Source organism: Eriocheir sinensis, chromosome 4 (genome assembly GCF_024679095.1).
Source record: "Eriocheir sinensis breed Jianghai 21 chromosome 4, ASM2467909v1, whole genome shotgun sequence".
In the NCBI taxonomy this organism is placed as follows: domain Eukaryota; kingdom Metazoa; phylum Arthropoda; class Malacostraca; order Decapoda; family Varunidae; genus Eriocheir; species Eriocheir sinensis.
Genome location: NC_066512.1, coordinates 13,823,318 through 13,843,278, shown reverse-complemented (window position 1 = coordinate 13,843,278; position 19,961 = coordinate 13,823,318). Strand labels below are relative to the sequence as shown.

General features: G+C 38.2%; 1 protein-coding gene across 1 annotated transcript in view; it reads right to left on the bottom strand.

The window, feature by feature from the left end:
• Positions 1-2,547: 2,547 nt before the first annotated feature.
• Positions 2,548-19,961, bottom strand: part of LOC126982220 (protein lava lamp-like) — a 163,372-nt gene continuing 145,958 nt past the window's right edge. Inside the window, exons 26-33 of the mRNA XM_050834142.1 lie at positions 19,480-19,627; positions 16,761-17,092; positions 16,259-16,369; positions 13,680-13,807; positions 13,378-13,522; positions 9,146-9,208; positions 5,683-5,889; positions 2,548-3,844 (exon numbers count right to left, since the gene is read on the bottom strand). Coding sequence (XP_050690099.1) covers positions 3,617-3,844; positions 5,683-5,889; positions 9,146-9,208; positions 13,378-13,522; positions 13,680-13,807; positions 16,259-16,369; positions 16,761-17,092; positions 19,480-19,627 — 1,362 coding nt within the window. The 3' untranslated portion in view covers positions 2,548-3,616. The remainder of the gene's footprint in view (positions 3,845-5,682; positions 5,890-9,145; positions 9,209-13,377; positions 13,523-13,679; positions 13,808-16,258; positions 16,370-16,760; positions 17,093-19,479; positions 19,628-19,961) is intronic.

The following is a 19,961-nucleotide window of genomic DNA, read 5'->3' as shown; positions in this document are numbered from 1 at the left end:
CCCTTTCCAGATAGGGACGACCAACCTCCTCTTCCAGTCAGGAGGAATGGTACCGGACTGCCATACGGCAGTCAAGACCACATGCAACCCGCGGATCATGGCCTCACTTCCAGCTTTGAGCAGCTCTGCACTGATGTTACAGGCACCAGGTGCCTCAACTTGGCCACAGCCTCTCTGACCTCGCCCAGAGAGGGTGGATTTTCGTCAATGGGTGGATCAGCATCCACCACCCGTAACCCAGCAACTGGTAGCTGCCCATGTGGAGGGTCCGCCATGTACAGCTGCTCAAAGTACTCAGCCCAACGAGCCCTCTGCCCATCCATGTCCGACATGAGGCAGCCGTCAGCTGTTCTGATAGCGCTCACCTGAGAGGAAAACTTGGAGCGGAGCTACTTCAGGGCTCGGTAGGCAGGTCGGAGGTCATTCGCATTTAAATGTCCTTCGACTTCCTCGGCGAGACCCCTGACATACCTTTCCTTGTCTCTCCTTAGGAGAGCTCTAGTCCTACGTGACAGAGCCCTGTATTGGTCCCGGTTCCCAGCAAGTCTGGCAGCGCGACTCTCCTCAATATTCTCCAGCGTCTCCACCGAGGCAAAGCCACTCCTAGATCTCGGGCGCTCTCCAATGCACTCCTTGGCAGCTTGCAGAGTCTAATGTTTGAAGGTACCCCACAGTTCTACAGGGTCCTCCAGGTTGCCGAGCACTTCAAACCGATTTGAGCCTGTCACTGCATACTCCTGAGCACATGCCAGGTCCTTCAGCCTCTCGAGATGGAACACAGTAGTGTTTCATCTCGAGATTCTTCTTAACCTGACATGAAGCTTGAGTGTTCCAACTACAAGCCTGTGGTCAGTTGCAAAGAACTCAGCACTCCGGTAAACCCTGCAGTTCTGAAGGATCCTCCAATAAGTACTTACGAGGATGTGGTCGATCTCCTCAGCTACCCCTCCGGCATCGCTGTACCAAGTCCAGCGGTGCAGCTCTAGTCTCTGGTGTACCAGTGATATATGACTCTTGCCTGGCCCAAGCTGCCCCCCAGTGCTCCCCTTGAACAAAGTCGCTGAAGTTGGGGTTGACTGAAGATTTGGGCATGTGAGTAATTTTCCGCCACTGGCTGATGGTTGAAAATTGTCAGCGTGCATTGGTGGAACTTGATCGCGCTCACCACGCTCGCACACTGATCACTCACCCATCGCTATCTTTTTTCAGTTATTTTTTATTGAACTCTACCTCTACGCGTACTAATTTGTGATTACAAGAACCGAGATGTTCTCTTACCGTAGAATTATTGACTAGGTTATCCTGGCCTGGGGTCACTATAAAAGGTCTAGTTTGTTGTTTTGTTGGGTTGATTCTGTAACATTTTGGCTTAGGTAATTATCCTCTAAAAATTCAAGCACTCTATTTGATTGAATTAAATTAAATTTAATGTGATTTCACCGAGGTTTTAGAACAGACCATTTAGTTTGAACCATAGGGTCTGTGTGGTCTGAATATCTATGTAAATCTCTCATAGACTGGACGTCACCCTCGGGTACTGAGGATTGATCTCAGTACCAGAGTGGTTTACATAGATTTACATAGATATTCAGACCACACAGACCCTATGGTTCAGACTAAGGGGTCTGTTCTTAAACCTCCATGAAATCATATTTTATTTAATATCACCAAAATTTTGCATTTCTATTTTTAGTAGATATCAAGTTGAAGGAAGTGGTGGTCGAGCTGTTTTTTAAATGAATTAATCCTACTGCACTGTACCACTGAAGGATGGAGTTTACTCCATTCTTGCACTACAACGTTGATGAAGAAAAATTGGTGCAGTCTGAATTTATTTGTTTACTCTTCAGTTTTGTGCCTTTATTTTTCATTTGAAACATGTCGTCGATCAGAAACAAATTGGATTTGTCCACATTTATAAAACCTTAGTGTATTTTGAAGCATTCAATAAGTTTTCCTCGGAGGCGGACTTTCGTCATAAAGTTTGTTGCACAAGTTTATCTTTGTTGCCCAACGTTCCACACTTTCTAATTTATCAATGTCCTTTGTGTGGTGGGGAGACCAAAAAAGAGAAAGTAATACATCTTTACTTTTTAATAAAAAGGTTCTCTTGATGAAGCCCAGCATTCTGTTCGCTTTATTTGCTGCATCGATGCATTGCCGAGAGAATTTGAGGCTTGATGTGATTTTGACACCCAGGTCCTTGACACATTGAATGCTTTTGAGTTTAACACCACGCCTTTCGTAATCGAATCTCTTACTTCTTATTCCAACTTGAAGAACCTGGCACTTTTCTATATTAAAGGGCATCTCCCATCTATCAGACAAGCTGAAATTTTATGCAAATCTTCTTGGAGGCTTTGTCTGCCATCATCAGTGACAACTGAGTTACCAATCTCTGTGTCGTCTGCAAATTTACTAATGAGATTATTGATTTCAATGTCCACATCATTGATGTAAATAATGAAGAGCACTGGGCCAAGAACATTTTCACATACATTTAAAGAAACTACTGGTGCTTCAAGGTTAAGTCAAATGAAACAACACTTGTAGCACATTTTTTAGTTAGGATAAGAACAGTTTTCAGATACAAATTGTATATACACTAGATAAAATTTTAAATACTATTCTGATGTGCAATAATCATAAACAGTTGAATTTTCTCATTTGGCACTATATAAAGTATTTACATTTTTTTCAATCCTTCAATATTGTTACATGGAAAATTTTGAATTACTATTAAACTTCTGTAAAAAGTTATGTATAAAAATTGAACAGTAACAAAATACTAAACCTCATTAAACAATCGTGAACTAACTACAAGCCCAAAATTGACCTTTTTCACACAATACAACTAACTTTTAATTATTTACTATTTGATCTGGAGACTATAGATATTTGAATGTGCAATACAACAAAAGTGAATCAAGATGTTTTCAATAAATTAAATACATTACTATGGCCTGAAGCTCATTTCTCTCAACTTATCATTCAAACTAAATTCCTCCAGACCAAATTATTCATAATTCACACGGTTATAATAGGCAACTTGGGTGGTACCTTGGTCAGTAGTGTTATATGCTGAAAAAATGTTCCTGCCAACAAGGATATGAAATAAACATTTCATCCACAACAAATTCTTAACTGTCAAGACATTGTTCAACACTGCCAGGGTAGTACTCAAGCTGTTGCAAGTAGATGAAACAGTTAGAATAACACAAAATTCATGCAGATGGTAAACAACACACTTCACACATTTCTGAAATCAACAAAATTTCATATCTTAAGTGGTTAGTTGCAGGCACAGCAAGGTTTACATTTCTTTTCTTGCATCTCAATGACAGTTTGGCAGGACCAGATATAAAAGGCTTGCATTAAGAGGAAGACTTGTTCACTTCGTTTAGTTCAATGATAACATACTAACTTTCAGAATGTTAACAATCTTTAATAAACTAGAGGTTGATTTTACCTAACCTTTCAAAACACTCTATATGTAACAATTGAATAAAGATGATATCTTTGAAAATAAATCTCAAAATATTTAAGACAAGGTTCTTTTAGTTTTCAAAAAATAAATATGTTTGTTTAAATATAAATGTGTACTTTACTAACACTTCTAGAGGGAGGTTGGAATTACTCTCCTCATAGTGTGCCCAACTATATTTCTGTTTGGGTACAGTCTTGACCGATCTTGGGTGACGATTACAGGTGTTGAGCAACGGCCATCATCTGCTACAGCAACTAAGCCAATAGTGAAGGAGCCTGCCAGAGGGAGTCCAGTGACCAAGGCCTTTGTGCGGTGAGGGGACCTGACATGCTGCACCACCCGACCACCCACGAGAACCTGCCAGGTGAGGAAAAGCTGGTGAGATACAGTCAGGGGACAGAACAAAGAATTGGCCAGTGCTGTTATTTCATATATTCTTTCATAGTCATATACACTGAAATTGGGTCATTATGAGAATAATTTTCTGAAAGTATACTACTGCAGAAAACAATTATACATGTGGCATTCTAATATATGAGAATGAAATTTCAATACAGGTATCCCTTGCTAGATGATTAGGGTACAATCCTAAAAAATTGATCATAGTGATTGATCATAAACTGATAGCATTATATCATGGGTTTAACCCTTACATTACGGCAGTCGAATATATAAGTGTGCTACCACACGCCCCACCCGTAGAGGGATCACATATATAATCATCACACTCTACGCTCCCTACGTTTCAAATATACCGCCAGTTCTTGACTCAGAAAAATGGTGTAGGCATCTGGCAACAGAGAGAGAGAGAGAGAGAGAGAGAGAGATTTACATAGAAAATCAGACCACACAGACCCCATGGTCCAGACTTGGTGGTCTGTCCTTAAACCTAAGTGATTTTACATTAATCAGAAGACTCCAAAACGTTGCATTTCTACTCTAGTTGATATTACGTTGAAGGAAGTGACGGTCGAGCTTATTTTTGAAGGAGTCAATCGTGTTGCACTGGACCACTGATGGTGGAAGCTTATTCCATTCTCACACTACAACGTTGGTGAAGAAAAATTTGGTGCAGTCTGAATTTACTTGTCTACATCTGAGTTTTACGCCATTGTTCCTCGTGCGCAAAGTGTCATCGATCAGAAACAATGTTGATCTGTCTACATTCGTGAAACCATTAAGTATTTTAAAACATTCGATCAGTTTTCCTCGGAGGCGACGTTTCTCAAGAGAGAACATGTTAAGGGTAGAAAGCCTTTCTTCGTAGGATTTGTTGCGCAAGGAAGGGATCATTTTCGTTGCCCGACGCTGAACACCTTCTAATTTAGCTATATCCTTTGCATGGTGGGGAGACCAAAACTGTACCGCATATTCCAAGTGCGGTCTGACTAAACTGTTGTAGAGCGGGAGTATTACATCTTTATTCTTGAATAAAAAGTTTCTTTTAATGAAGCCCAACATTCTGTTCACTTTATTTGCTGCATCGATGCATTGCAGTGAGAATTTGAGGTTTGACGCGATTTTGACCCCCAAGTCCTTGACGCATTGAACGCTTTTGAGTTTAAAGCCGCGCATTTCGTAATCGAACTTCTTATTCCTTGTTCCAACTTGAAGGACCTGGCACTTGTCTACGTTAAAGGGCATCTCCCATCTATCAGACCAAGCTGAAATTTTGTGCAAATCCTCTTGGAGGCTTTGCCTGTCTTCGTCAGTGAGAACCGAGTTACCAATCTTTGTGTCTGCAAATTTACTGATGCGGTTATTGAGTCCAACATCCACGTCGTTGATGTAAATAATGAAGAGCACTGAGAGAGAGAGAGAGAGAGAGAGAGAGAGAGAGAGAGAGAGAGAGAGAGAGAGAGAGAGAGAGAGAGAGAGAGAGAGAGAGAGAGAGAGAGAGAGAGAGAGCTTCCACATACGCGTCATGACCACGAGAAATCCATGAATGTGCAAATCCACAAATAGTGAACACACAGATACGGGGGGGCAGGTGTACAAACTACTGCAATGCTACTCAGTTTAAATGTGTTATTGTAAATCACAGTCAACTTAAACTGATTGAAGACATTTTTTTGACATGATTGCAGTGCATTATTCATGCACCACTACACTTTCAATATCATTTTGTTATGACAGGAACCAGTCTTATAATAAAGATAACTGTACAAGAGAAACAACTGACTCTTCAAACCCACCTGAAACCCAGCCACACAGTCATGCTCTAATGGGTCCCAAGCAATGACCACTCCGTCAACACCAACTCTTCGGGTAATGTGCAGGTTTTGTGGTCGGGGAACACATGTGGTCTCTACTTCAGCTGATGAGCCTCTTAGTGGTGACTGTTCTTTCCACTCTGGTGCCGAGGCACAATCCACTGCAGCATTTAATGGCACCACACCAGTCTGGGAACAAAAATGTTGTCAGCATGGGGGGGGTGGATTTACATAAACATTCAGACCACACAAACCCTATGGTCCAAACTAGATGGTCTGTCCAACCTAAGGGAAATTATATTAAATCAAATGCCACTTCTACTTTAATTCGAGTTTGTTTTTAAATGAGCCAGTTGTATTACACTATACCACAGAAGGTGGGAGCTTATTCTATTTTTGTGCTACAATGTTGGTGAAGAAAAATTTGTTCGTCTGAATTTATTTGTTTATGCTAAAGTTTTGTGCCATTATTTCTTGAGAGAGAAGAGAAGAGAAATGGATAATAGTCCTGGTGTAGTGGCACAATAATCCTTTTACATATGTATCCTTGGCCACAACCAGGTGGCAAGTTTGACAAGTAAATCATCAAAAATGGCAGCAAAAAAGGCCATCCAAGATGTGCCTAAATACTTCATTCAGGTAAAAAATTACTTATTTGAAAGAATCTAATGGTAATTGTAAAAAAATTATATATTCTAACTTGCCATTGTCAAAAACACTTTAAAAAGTTAATGGGGAGATACTATTTTATACTGTAAAGGTGAAGTTGGGGGCATACGCTATAAGCTGTGTGTGGCTACAGTGCTCATCTCAGTCACATTGGCCCTTGAGCCTGCAGTGGGAACAACCCATTATCATTATCATGACATCCGGGTTCCCATTTATTTACCAGCCCAAAGGGGAAGTTGAACAGCTAAGTGCCCATGCCAGGATTCGAACCCAGGCTCACAGATTTGTAGCTAGCCATGCTAACCATTGCACCATGGAGATATTTTAACTAACTAACGGAGACAGAAAAAGTTCCTTACATGGAATAGGTTATGAAGTGATTTTTTTTTAAATTCACCATGAAAAACTTTAACCAAGTGCAGTGCATCACCTTGTTGGAGATTAGCATTTGTTAAGTGAAGAGTATTTCCCACATTCACTCTCTAAAAGAAGATCAGATTACTGAAGTAATACAAGTAAGTTTAACCTTCCTATCTTATAATATGTTCATCAATTTTATCAGGTTTCTTTGACCATTAAGCCAAAAATAAATAATTATACAACCTTTACCATTCTTTTCTATTCATCCACATCATTTGAGTGGTTAGCGTGCCGGCCCCGCATTCATCGTGTTGTGGATGATGCGGGTTCGAAACCGTCACCACCACCTGGGATTTTTCAGTGACCTAAGACTACCCACATGCTGTCCTGAAGACCACCTATCAACCTGGACTTTAGAAGAAACTGTCTAAGTGAAATCAAGAATGAGCTCTGGGGTCAGCATGAGCCAGGAATAATGGCACCACTATAAAAAATTGCCTGTGCCATGACGGGCTCGGGCCGTCCATCAGGCCCCTAATAAGGAATAGCCTACCAGCACTATAGGCCATATGTAAAAAAAAAATTAATAATAATAATAAAAAAAAGTAACTTATATTATTCTAGATTTATGACTCAAAATATATTACAATCTTCATAAATGGTTTTGCATCCCTCTCCTATGTTGAAACCCATAAGTATCTGATGTCCAATGATTGGATCTTACTTTAAATCATACTCCAAGTTCTTTTCATCCTTTCCACAGTTTGTATTCTGTGATACAAGTCCATTCACTTCAGCTGGATCCCTTGCTCCTATCCGAGTAAGTAAGGAGGCTGTGGATTAATAGTTTGCAGGTGGGGCATCTCACATATTTGTTGCCCAACACACTATCCTAGGTACAGAAAATATTTTTATTACATAAGATAGGCAAATTTTGTTTACATTAGGTTGAGCAGCGATTGTATAACGATAACATGATTTTCAACTTGATGGGGAAAAAATCAGAGCAATTACAGTGAGATATCACAGAATAATATTAAATATTTATATCAATATTTGCTTATTATCGATATTTGCAGCAATTATGGAATCAATAATAGAATTTGGTCTACATAAAATCCTCATTAATATGATTTTAGATGGAGTACAATATAAGACAGTGGGTCCCAACCTTTCTTTCAGGCGAACCCAATCATGCATCTCGAGACATGACCGCGACCCCACTAGTTTACTTGTATATGTGTTATTATAATATAATAACACCTTTGATATTTTGAGGTCTTGGCGACCCCAGGAAAAATAATTGTACAATCACTGCTTAATCCAATGATAACTAAGTTTGTCGTATGTGTAGCAGATGAGCTATAGTCCAGCAAATCTTAAGTGGCGGCTCTGACGTAGACAGCGCGGTAGACACTGGTGGCTATGTCTCCAACTGACCTCGCACACCATGCCTCTCATACCCTTCTCTCTCTTTCTCTCTCACTCTAGTATAAAAACAAATATGTTTTTTATGATTGATTCTCTATCTGTGAGTGAATACAAAGAAATTTGTACAACACTTGGCAGCGTTGCCACCGCGGCGTTGTCAGCTCAAGTCAACCCAACACACCGCAGTTGCCAGTTGCTCTGCCTGCTTTAATTATCACATTTCTGCCATTTTTTGGTGTGTGTCTGCCATCTGCCATACAATATCAGCCATATGGCATAATTATGATAAAATATGGAGACTGCACCTGTATATGGAATGCCAGGACCGTCAAGCAAATTTTGATGCGAGTCATCCAGGTAAATGGTGAGGTTCCGCTGGGGATGGCCAGGGAGTGGGGAAGGAGCGGTCGCTAAGAACATTAAAATATTACATTTTAACCTCATTTCCACACCACCCAAGGGGTAAAGAGTCTTGGTGCATTTTTTAAAGCGGTTTATTATTAATATTATTATTATCATGCATTGTCGTGCACCATACTCCCCGAATGAGAGTACACTCCCACTTTTTTGCACACACACACACAGAGAGAGAGAGAATATATATATATATATATATATATATATATATATATATATATATATATATATATATATATATATATATATATATATATATATATATATATATACAGACACAGACAGGACAGACAGGACAGACACAGACAGGACAGACAGGACAGACACAGACAGGACTATAGAGAAGAGAGCCACTAAGATTTGCCGGACTATAAGTAAGAAGTAAAGAAATATGGTTAATACTAACACGCCAGAGCCGTTGTTTGGGCCAGACTATAAGTAAGAAGTAAAAGCAGCAATCCTTACTTACTCAGCTAGGAATCCAGTCCCTGCTGAGGGGGAGCCAGCTTAAGTGATTGGACTTCAGTAATTGTTACTAGTTCAGTCACATGTGTAATATCGAACTTACCACCATGCGTTTGATTCTGCGAGCATCAGAGAGAAATCTTGATCGTTCTTGTCTTGATGGTACCTAAGAATCAATGATATGATGTTAGTACAGTAAAATAAATTTTCATTATGATTATTAAGGGCAATAATACAAAAAAAAGGAAAATTAGAAAAAGGAAACTATAGGCTTTTAGAGAAAAGGTGTATTTACTGAAGTGAAGCAAGAAATTCATACTTAAATGAACTTCCACAGTGACATAGGAAACAATTACTAATAGCATAAAAAATTCAGTTTGAATCTGTAGCACTCATTCTATTTCCAATTTTACAGTAAAGCTGAGCATGCATGAGAGGGGAAATAGGAAAACAATGAGGAATAATAAACCTTTCTGCCAGTAGGTCTAGCTGGAGTAGAGGTTGGCATGGGCTTGATTACACTCGTAGAATTGGAGGATGTGAGCTTTACTTCCTGTCTTATTACAGGTGCAGGCTTTTCTCCTTGCAAAGACTGGGATACAGTTTTTACTGTATGGTCAATAATATCTGACTTTGTTTTAATAGGTGTTTCAGTTTGAGGTATTGATCTACTTTTTTGTACAGGCAAGTCAGGCCTTTGCATGGAAACAGAAAAGGACTGAGTTTTAAGTGTGGTTGCAGATTGTGCACACTTTCCACTAGATGCAGAAGGCATAAACCGTGGTATACGAGATTTCCTTTGCTGAGCCAGTGATGGAGAACCTTGAGGGGTCACATGGTTAGTGTGCCCCAGCTTAGAATGGGAAGGAGCAAGTGAGGTGTCAGTTTGAAGAGTCACTGGACCAGATGGCTCTACCCCATTTGAGATGGTAGACTGAGTCAAGGGAGCCATCTGAAGAGTAAGAATAAAAAAGCATTGTAAATCTGCTATTATGTGCCATTACATGTCCCTAATTCTTTCATTAAGGTACTTAGTAGAAATTCTCTAGAAACATCTAATCATATTTTTTTGAACCATTGTCAGAAACCCTAAAAAGTAAAAAGATAAGATTCAATAAAGTTATATTGAGAAGCAGTGGCCTACTGAGGTGGAATAATACCACTATGTAACATTCATTGAAAATAATATGACTACTAACTGACCAGTAAACCTGACATTCCAATGACACAAAAATTTTGTTCAGCATTACAGACACTCAGCATGCTGTTAAGTGTTACATATGTACAAGACACCATAGAACCTGACTTGTATTGAAAGCTCAGTGCAATTATGTTAGCAGAGTTAGTAATACTTTTAGGAAGTAGACTACAAAAGAACTCCCAAAGCCACAGTGAGCATGAGCAGACACTATACAAAAATTCTTTCAGATTGACATTTTAAATAGGTTTAAAGTAACCGGCCTAAGTGAATCTTAAACTTTAACTAATCTCCTGAAAGAATATATAGAGTCTGCTCTTCTTATTAATGATAGTTAGTGGAAGAGAGATAGACAGTTCCTCAAGTAGCGAACACAAATGACATTATTGGAGATATCGAAGACAAATGTAAATTATTTGTTAGGGATTGTTTCCCAAACCTTCGTGCCTTTTTTTTCAATGCAATCTAAGTGGCAGCATTATGCAAACACTGACTTCTTTGTGACACACCACACAAACTACAGGTGACCCTCTTCAATGTTGTACAGAACATTTTTCATAAAGCACTGAAATGAGCATGAAACCAAAGAAAATTGACATTTCTGCTTAATGATGCATTAAGTGTTAGTAAAATTTCAATCCTCAGTGTACAATGTACATTAAGAGGGTCCACCATTTATTTAATTTTAGCAAACACTTCAACCTTCCAGGAAGACCTCTAATCCCACCTCAGTGTAATGCTGTTTCCATAACCATTTATGTTTTCATATCCTGAAAATAAAATAAATCAAGTTTTCTGCAAATTCTAAAATGAATTTTCAAGTCATGAGTTGAATTTCAATAAAAAGTATCTAAACTGTATTCCACTTTCAAACATTTGTTGAACCTTTTTCACAATAAATTTGAATTATTCGAATGGATAAGTTACTTTCATCTTTCATATTAGGACTCAAACTTTTCAGCTGGAAATTTCATATCATTACTCAAAAACATTCCCAGCCGGCCTGCTGATGGCATAATTACTCAATCTTTTCCCTGTGTTGTATACCTGCAAAGGGTAGGCTCAGGATGTTTGCTGGGCAGGGACAATCACAAAAGTGTGTGTACGTATAATCTAAAAATATATAATATAAATTTTCTTTTTACATCCAGTTCACAAGTAGAATTGAAATTGAATTATTACTTGGCAAGGAAAATTATTCAAATTTCTTGAAGGGTGCAGTCCATCCCAGCACTTTGCTTTTTTGTGTATGATACACCTGGTTTGTGAGCTCCAATGAGAAAATAATTCCATAGGTATTTTTATAATTATTTGATTTTTGTGGACCATTTTTTGTGAAACAGGTATCACTATTTATCAATGTGCACTACTGTACGAGTCAAAGGAATACCTAACCTCTGCTATTCAGTCTCTGCTTTCAAGTCAAGCATTATCACAGTACTGACAGCCTCTTGCATTTTTATGTTCATAAACACTAAAAAGGCATCAACCAAAGAACACACTGACAAGGCCCTTAGTGATGAAACTCCATAAAGGCCCAGCAGCACTTTCCATTGATACTGTGTGATTATAATAATTACTTGGAGATTTTTAGCCAAATAATACTACAATATTAGGAGCAAAGTAATGCAGGTGAGCTATGACATTAGAAGAAAGGTAGAGGCTATATTTTGTTATGCAAATGAAAGTTTTGTGTGTATACCTGCATTATATAATCCTTAGCATACACCTGTGAAATTCAATGCAAAGTAAGAAACTTTAACTGGAGAGGAGAGAGTTATGAGGTGCAAGGTGGGAGAGGGTTGGAAATCATATATGAAGAATGTGGTAGGTCTTCCAAGGCATAAATCTGGAATAATAATAGTTAGAGTAATTAAATTGGAGGGAAATACATTAAAGCGATATGAATATATAGAAAAGAAAGGTAAGGGTGGTCTAATTGTTTGGCTTCGTGGTCAAGGAAAGTAAGTAAAGTTCACGAACAGTTTGTAAGGTAGGTGGGTTACACTGTAAAATGTGAGGAAAAGGAGGAGAAAAATGTGCAAACCAGGTGAGGTGTAAACCATATACATGTATTAAAATGTATTGAATATGGTGCATATTTACTTAGCCATTTTCATAAAATGTGCAACAATATGTCCCCCATATTCTTGCTAAGCACAAGGATGGACTGACTGTACTGAAAATTTTCATGGTAAGTCTAAAAAAAATATAAGGGTCTCAAACCCTGAGATACAGTTAAAGGCATTGCAGCATTTTCCTCAGAATATTTTCTGTATTTTCTTTCCAACTTCTGCTTTGTATATTAAAGAAGCTGCCACTGGCAACACATATTTTACTGAGTTAAATAAGACTGCATTGTCTCAACTGCTTATATTCCATTTATTCATGGTTGCAAATGATCATAACATAACTTATTAGTAGTATGCATAAGCATCAGATAAAATATATTTTCAAATGAGATGCAAGGGTTATTGGTAAAGTGACCATTAATGTGTTTCCAAACTATTAGTATAAGCTAGTCAAGGTTAATAATGTAATTGTTAATTTGCTGGGGAAGCTGCAATAAAATAAATATAACTGTTAATAGGATAGGATTCAGTTACTTTAAATTCATGATACTCTTACAGTAGCGAAGATGATTACAGGCAACCGTTCCCTTGTTTACATGCTTTTTTAGTCCTCTGCAGGAAGCCCATGATCACCAATTAGTTATAAGGTTTTTGTTAGGTGAAAAAAATTATGCTGACTTTTCTCTATTAAGCTGCAATTTATACTTTGAGAAATATTTTGTTTAATATATATGTCTTATAGCAGCATCAGCATATGATGTTTAAAGGAGAAAGAAAATAAAGGTCTTGCTGTTGAGCTATAATATTCATTATATGCTGACATGACCTAAGCAGAACCCATAATGGTTCCTTCAAGTACTTTTTTACAGGAATCTAAAATGCATTCTCTATGTCAACCACTTTAGGGCAATGCCAGGTATGTTTTTCACTTCTATGTGATGATAATAATATAATAATATTTTCATCTATGCCTTATCTTTTCTGACAGTTCTCAACTTTACCTTAAGACAGCCCCCCTATAGATATAGTCTACACGTAGATGTTTAAACATTTCACATATCTTACCTCATTAGCTTGAGTGAGAAAAGAGCAGACATTCTCCACATCAAAGTCAGATACAGTTGTCATATGCCTTTTTTGTACCTCTTCACTCTCTCTTGTATCCTTCAGTTGATGTAGCTGATTGATGATAACACCCATATTCCCTGACCTGAAAAGAAAAAATGAGCATATACAGAATACAAAGAATAAAAAAATGACTTCTGTGTTTGTTGAGATTCCCTGAATTTGCTCCTATTAATGAACCAAATTTTATACATATTATCAGGTAAATTTACAAAGTTGCTTTTATCATTTTGCCTCAGTACCTTAGGAGTGCACGAATTTGTGAAGCCAATGTAGATATGATTGAGTCCTTGAGTTGGCAGCGGCTGGCCAGATGCTCGGCTTTCTTAGTAATCTCTTCAACCTTGGCTTTCAGTTCTTCAAGTTTTATCTATAAAACAAATAACAATTAATCAAAACTTAAAATTTTAAGTTACATACATTCATATATATCTGTATGGAGCATGTCTATCTGAATCGTTATCCACTGAATGAGGTAATGTGGGGTACTTTTTAGCACACAGTAAAGTTGGAGGCATACACTAAGCTGCCTGTGGTATCATGCTCTTCTCAGTCTCATTGGCCCTTGAGCCTGCAGATGGTGAAAATTCACTACTCCAGAACACAGGACAAGTGTGACAATTGGGCTACCATTGTTCAATTTTCCAAGGTGTCTCCAGGTACCCATTTATTGACCATCCCTAAAGGGCAAATGAAAAACTAGGTGAGCTGCCTAGGTAATTGTCCTGGGCCAAGATCAAACCAAGGCCCAAGGATTCATAGCTTGGCATGCTAACCAGAGTAAAAACCAGAATACATCTAACTGGAGATAATCACTTTTTCTTTTAAACCATTAGTGATGCTTATACACAAATATATCAACTTAAAGCCTTATTTGAAATCACTACCAGCAATAGCTCTAATTGATGATGATGTGGACCTTGAGTGGCATAAAGTAGATATAATTTGTGCATATCATGTGAGAATAAAACATCCTTTAGAAGAACAACTAATCTCTTATTTTAAAATTCAAACATTCTCACTGAATTTGCTTTCATTTGCTTTTTTTTCAGTTTCTTTTCAAATAAAAAGCACTAAATGGTTGCATCTAAATTATATGGATCAAATTCAGAGTAATTATAGCAACATTTTATAACTAGATCTATTCTAAGAGGTAATTTTCAAAATGTTTCCAGGATTAGCCCAGTAGTTGCAGGGATCATATTTCGAAGTGAGAAAAATGAGAAAAAATCATCACTCACGCAAACCATTTCATAATATATATCAATGCATTTGTGATCAGTTTATGCATCATCTATTTTGGGGGGTTTATATCATGGCAAAAATTTGGCCCGTCACTGCTACCGGGTCAAGGAAAATAGTACTAGCCAATAATTTAAAGGTGCCTCCAGCCACAACTTGGTTGTCATATCTAGACAGTTTTTCAGAAGAAAATTACTCTAACTCTATATACTCAATTGCTCTTTTATGAAAAAAACTGTCAAAACTCCTTTAATACTCAAAATATAATGATTTAAAATCTTATTACAGGTTTAGAATCCTTTGTCCAAAATTCCAAAATCTGAAAACCTCCAAAATCCTTAAGTTTTTTAATGTTGACAACACTTCTTTTTTTTTTCACCACCTCACTGGTGGGGACATGGGCTATATGGAGGCTGTCAGGGTGAAGCGTGTACGTTACTCCGGGAGGGACCACAGACCCTTGGCGGGTGACGGCCCATGAAGGGGAGGGGAGGATGTCAATAGATCGACTATCAGGTGACAATACCGTGACATCAGCCTAGCCAACCAAGTCGGTCTTTCGATGAGGACTGCCATGTCTCTTTGTACAAGTCAAAGGCGTGAGCGTGGGTTCCGTTTGTTCGCCACAAGATGAGAGTGTTCAAAGCGGAAAACTATAAGAATAGAGTCTCAGTTAGAGTTGTCACCTTGAGCAAAAAAAAATAAGGAATGCAACATCCCTTTCTCCAATACAGAACGAATCCATATTTTAAGGAATGGATAGCAACCCTAAAATTTCTCTAGACTGCCATGACTGACAGCTGCTGCCCATTCCTGGCGAAGGCAGGAGGGAGGAAGGAGGGACGTTACGACGCGTATTTTACACGTATTTCAGGACGACCCTTGACAAACAAGTTTCTGGACTGGTTTTGTGGTTCACCAAAAAATGTGCTCACTACAGTTTTAAAATACTGAATTTTATCTGCTTAACCATTCAGACAGCTAAATACGGAACAAATGGCGTACATAAGGTTAGTGTGGGGCAGTGGTAATACGTAATGCAGCGCAGGGACGGGATGTGGTGGCAGCAGTCCACTATACGCAAGTCGGTGTTGCGAGAAATACCTCCTCACAGAAATAAGTGGCTCTGCTGTTCAATACGCATGCACACTGGGGGAATACCCAGCAGGAAAAACATTAATTTGCCTAGTTTTGTTCTTGTTTGTCCACTTGTGATATTTGTGAGCAGTGAGTGAAATACAGAAACAGTAAGCAAGTTGAACCTCTCTGTGCACAACAGGCAATTGAAAAGTCAATCATTTAGTGATTTCTGGAGAAAAATACTATCTCCATAATAAACAGCATCATATTTTGTCCAGAAAGAAGCTGTCAGCATCTCGAAACTAGTAGCCTAACTATCGTGAATAATCCCCTATTTCAGTTTTGATTTTATTTAGATTCAAATAAAAATATTCCGAAATCCAAAAAATCTGAAATCCGCAACACTTTCGGTCCCAGCAATTTCGGATAAGGGATTCTCAACCTGTACTACAAAAAAAAATGTGTGTATTATAGATAAAAGATGAAGACATGATCAAACCTTGTGTTTGGCCTCAAGTAACATTTTCGCCTTTTCAGCATCTTCTAAAGTAGCTACCAGTTGCAGGCGCAGACTTGCCAGGGTAACATTAAGATGCTCAGTCTCTTGAATCTGGATGGTAAATTAAGCAAAGAAGTTAGCTTTTTCACTCTAGTTAGCAAGCAAATCAACACAAGAAACAAAAAGTTGCATTTAATACATCAGGGTAAGAAAACTATTATTTTTCAGTGGCCACATATAATGAACAAAAAAATCAAGAAATTTGCACCACTTTGAATTTACATGCACCATATGCTCACAAGATGATTTCAAATTGTTGTGAGTTTTCTCAATGCCATTATCTTTCAACACAGAAATGGTGATTTGTGGTTGGATATTCCTTTAAATTTTTCCAAAGACTTAAAATAAATATATAAATATATATAAGTTTATAAATGTAAAAACTTGGGAATGAAAAGTATTTCATTGAATGTGTACAAGAAGTAAGTCCATGAATTCATACCTTCTGTTCCAGAGCAGCATCTCTTGCCTCCAACTGGCTGTTTATTTCACAGGCTTCAACATCAGCCAAACGTAGCTCCTCCTCTTTCCGGCCAACTGCCTCTTCAAGCTCTTTGATCTTTTCTTCAAGCTCCTCTAGGATTGTGGAAGATCCCAGAGGCCCTATTCTTCTCTGGCTATTGCAATCCTCTTGTCTCCTCCTACTTCTATAACGAGCACATCTCCGAAGTCTCCTACTGGCAGTGTCCCCGCTGGACTCTTCCCTGAAACCCTCCCTAGCGGGGTCAGGAGGTGGGGTCGTTGTGGCTTCATGGGCCAAGTTTTCTGCTGTGTCTGTCAATACATATACATATGTACAATCAAACATGTATACCTATGTTATTCATTATGAACTATAACTTCATTAAATGTGCCCTTACTCAAATCAGATAAAAATGGTAAAAATATATGGAATTGTATCTGCACCACATGCTAGTCACAATGAAACACTTAACTAATTATTGGCAATTATATACATAACCCGGATAGTTTGAAAAGTGTGTAAAGAACCAATAGTATTAAAACATATCGTAGCTTCATGATCTTAACAACCTCAAACAAAATACAGAGTTCAAAAGGCAATCTGACCATTTAAAAGTATGCTAGGCAAATTACATTATGCAGATCCAATTCCTAAACAATAACCTTATACTTCATTGTGGTCATAGCTACAATGAAATTGGTACATTCTTATGACATGCATTATTAATATGGAAATATAATCCCTGATCACCAAGTCCTAAAGTATGGAAAAAATACAGTTAATTTTCAACTTTACATGGTATATTTAAAATAATGCAATTTATGCCAATTCAATTGAGCTTCAACAACCAAAAAACTTTTCCAAGTGTCTGGAACTTGTCAGAAAAGCACTTGCCATAATAAAAGAAAATTACCCAAATGTGCACTTGAAATTTGGCAGGAGGCATTTCAAGGTAAGAGCGCAGGGCAAAGTGCACCAAGCTATTTGCTATCATGTGCTAGAAGAGGTTCAGTCCACTGCTATGCCCATCAACACAAATGCCCATGAACACACTGACTGGACATGGGTCAGCACACTTTACTTAATTGATCACAAGCAATATATGGCAGGTTAAAAACAAGGACTATAAGAACAAGCATGTGAGAAGTGCAAGTTTGAGTGCAGTGGCCAAAAATTATAATGGATACGATGAGTTGTGTCGTAACGCTAGATGAAGGAGGCGCGTATGCTGAGGTCCCAATTCAGGTGAGAGGAGAAGGCAGTAAAAGTAATGTAGAAGTCAGGAGCATGGACAGAAGTGTATGCCTCCAGCTCTGGTATTACAATGCCTCATCATTCCTAGGGGATGGTGACATCCTCTGAGACTGTGCTTGACAGACATATTGATTAAAGGGGTGGGGAGGTGATGTGATTCAACCATTATGCAACTTTGGCTCTCTGTAGGCAGTAAATTTCCAGGTCAAAGATTATAATCTATATTTTACAGACTCCATCGTGATAAAATGAGCAACTTTAACAATTTTTTCTGTACGTCACACCAGTAAAAAGTTGGAATTTTTGGTGAATCCTGGAATTCATCAAATGCGACAACCTAGAAAGAAGCGGATTCCACAGTAGGGCGCGCCAGAAAATTTTCTATAAAACACCTTTTATGACGTTTTCTCAGTTTCAAAGTTAATTTTCCGCTGACTTTTGCGTTCAGGGGGATCTCCCAAGAAAAACTTTTGCGTTCAAAGGGGGTAAAGGACTTTTCTTCCTACAGCAGTGTGGACCAGGCTTAAGCAGGTAGTGTCTAGGCATCTAGAGAGTGGGACTTGGGAGCCCAGAGTACTCTCAGTACATTAATTAATGGTACTAGCCCACCCCTACTCGCCACACACATGAAAAAAAATGCAGTTTCATCCAGTAAAGCTGCAATCACTGTAATTCTAAAGTTTCAATAGCTTCTACTCCTCATGCAGCTAGTGCCTTGAGAGCCATCACTAGAACCTTCAGTGACTTAGAGAGATTACTGCTTTGATGACAAAAGAATGGTCAGCAACCCTGGTATTGCCAATTAATGCTCTATAACTCTGCCTAATACCCAGTCCATACAGGTGTTGAAAAGTGATGGGTAAGGACTCGGCCGTGCCTTGCTAGTGTGATCACAGGAAAGAGGGTTGATACATGCCCTCCCCCCCAACATCACAACACTCTCAGTCCCAGATTACAAGCCAGTAAATAGACCAACAATTCCTGCAGGAATCCTACTGAGTTGCAAAAGATACCACAGTGATTTTGTTTTCTTTATCTTTAAAACTATTTATCGGGAACAGTTTCAGGTGATTCACTGTTTTCTCAGTTTGCATTATACAGAAGGGGTCCAACACAAGAATGGATGACATCAACCAAAATAGCTGATGTCTAACTAGTGAATGATGATACTAAAATCAAGTCTAAGGGCCTTGGCATCAGCATGAATGTTGTTTAACACTAATTATGAGTGACAAAACTCGAATACCTTCACTGCACTTCACTAAGAGATGGCATCAAACTTTTATTCACCCATAATGTGGTATAGTGTAGCTTTATTTTTGGACATATTTACATACTGACAGAAACCTTGACTTTTACCTGTATCTCAAGTGTCCACTCACTCTCCTTAAGTAATAGGAGTTATAGTCTTATTGCCTTAAATTAAAGCAGGAACCATCCTAACCTGATATATCCTCCTCTTCAGCATCAGAAGTCTCATCCACCAAGTCTGGGTTGTTGGATTCACCCTCAAGCAGTTCAGTCAGTGTTTTCAGCTGGGATGTAACGTCAGTCAAGGTTTCATTCTGGGCTGCACTACATGACTTGCAACTCTGTAAAATTCAATACACTGACAATAACAAAATAAAATGTATGAAAAAAATATGTAGATCTGTTAGGGATGCCAGATGTGAAACCTATATATAGTGGTACTGACAAAAAAAATCTCCTAAACCTACAAGTCCTACAACAGTTTGGTTCTTTCAATTTAAATGTAATCTAAATTTTCAAAACCTGTTGATGGTTACATTTTATTAAAGAAGTTGTACACTCCCCTTTACCCTAAATAAGTTAATGGAGTATATAATTATAAGTAATACCTCAGTGCATATTTAAGTCTGCTTTATGAAAGATATTATCTCAACTATAATATTTGGAGCACTAAAT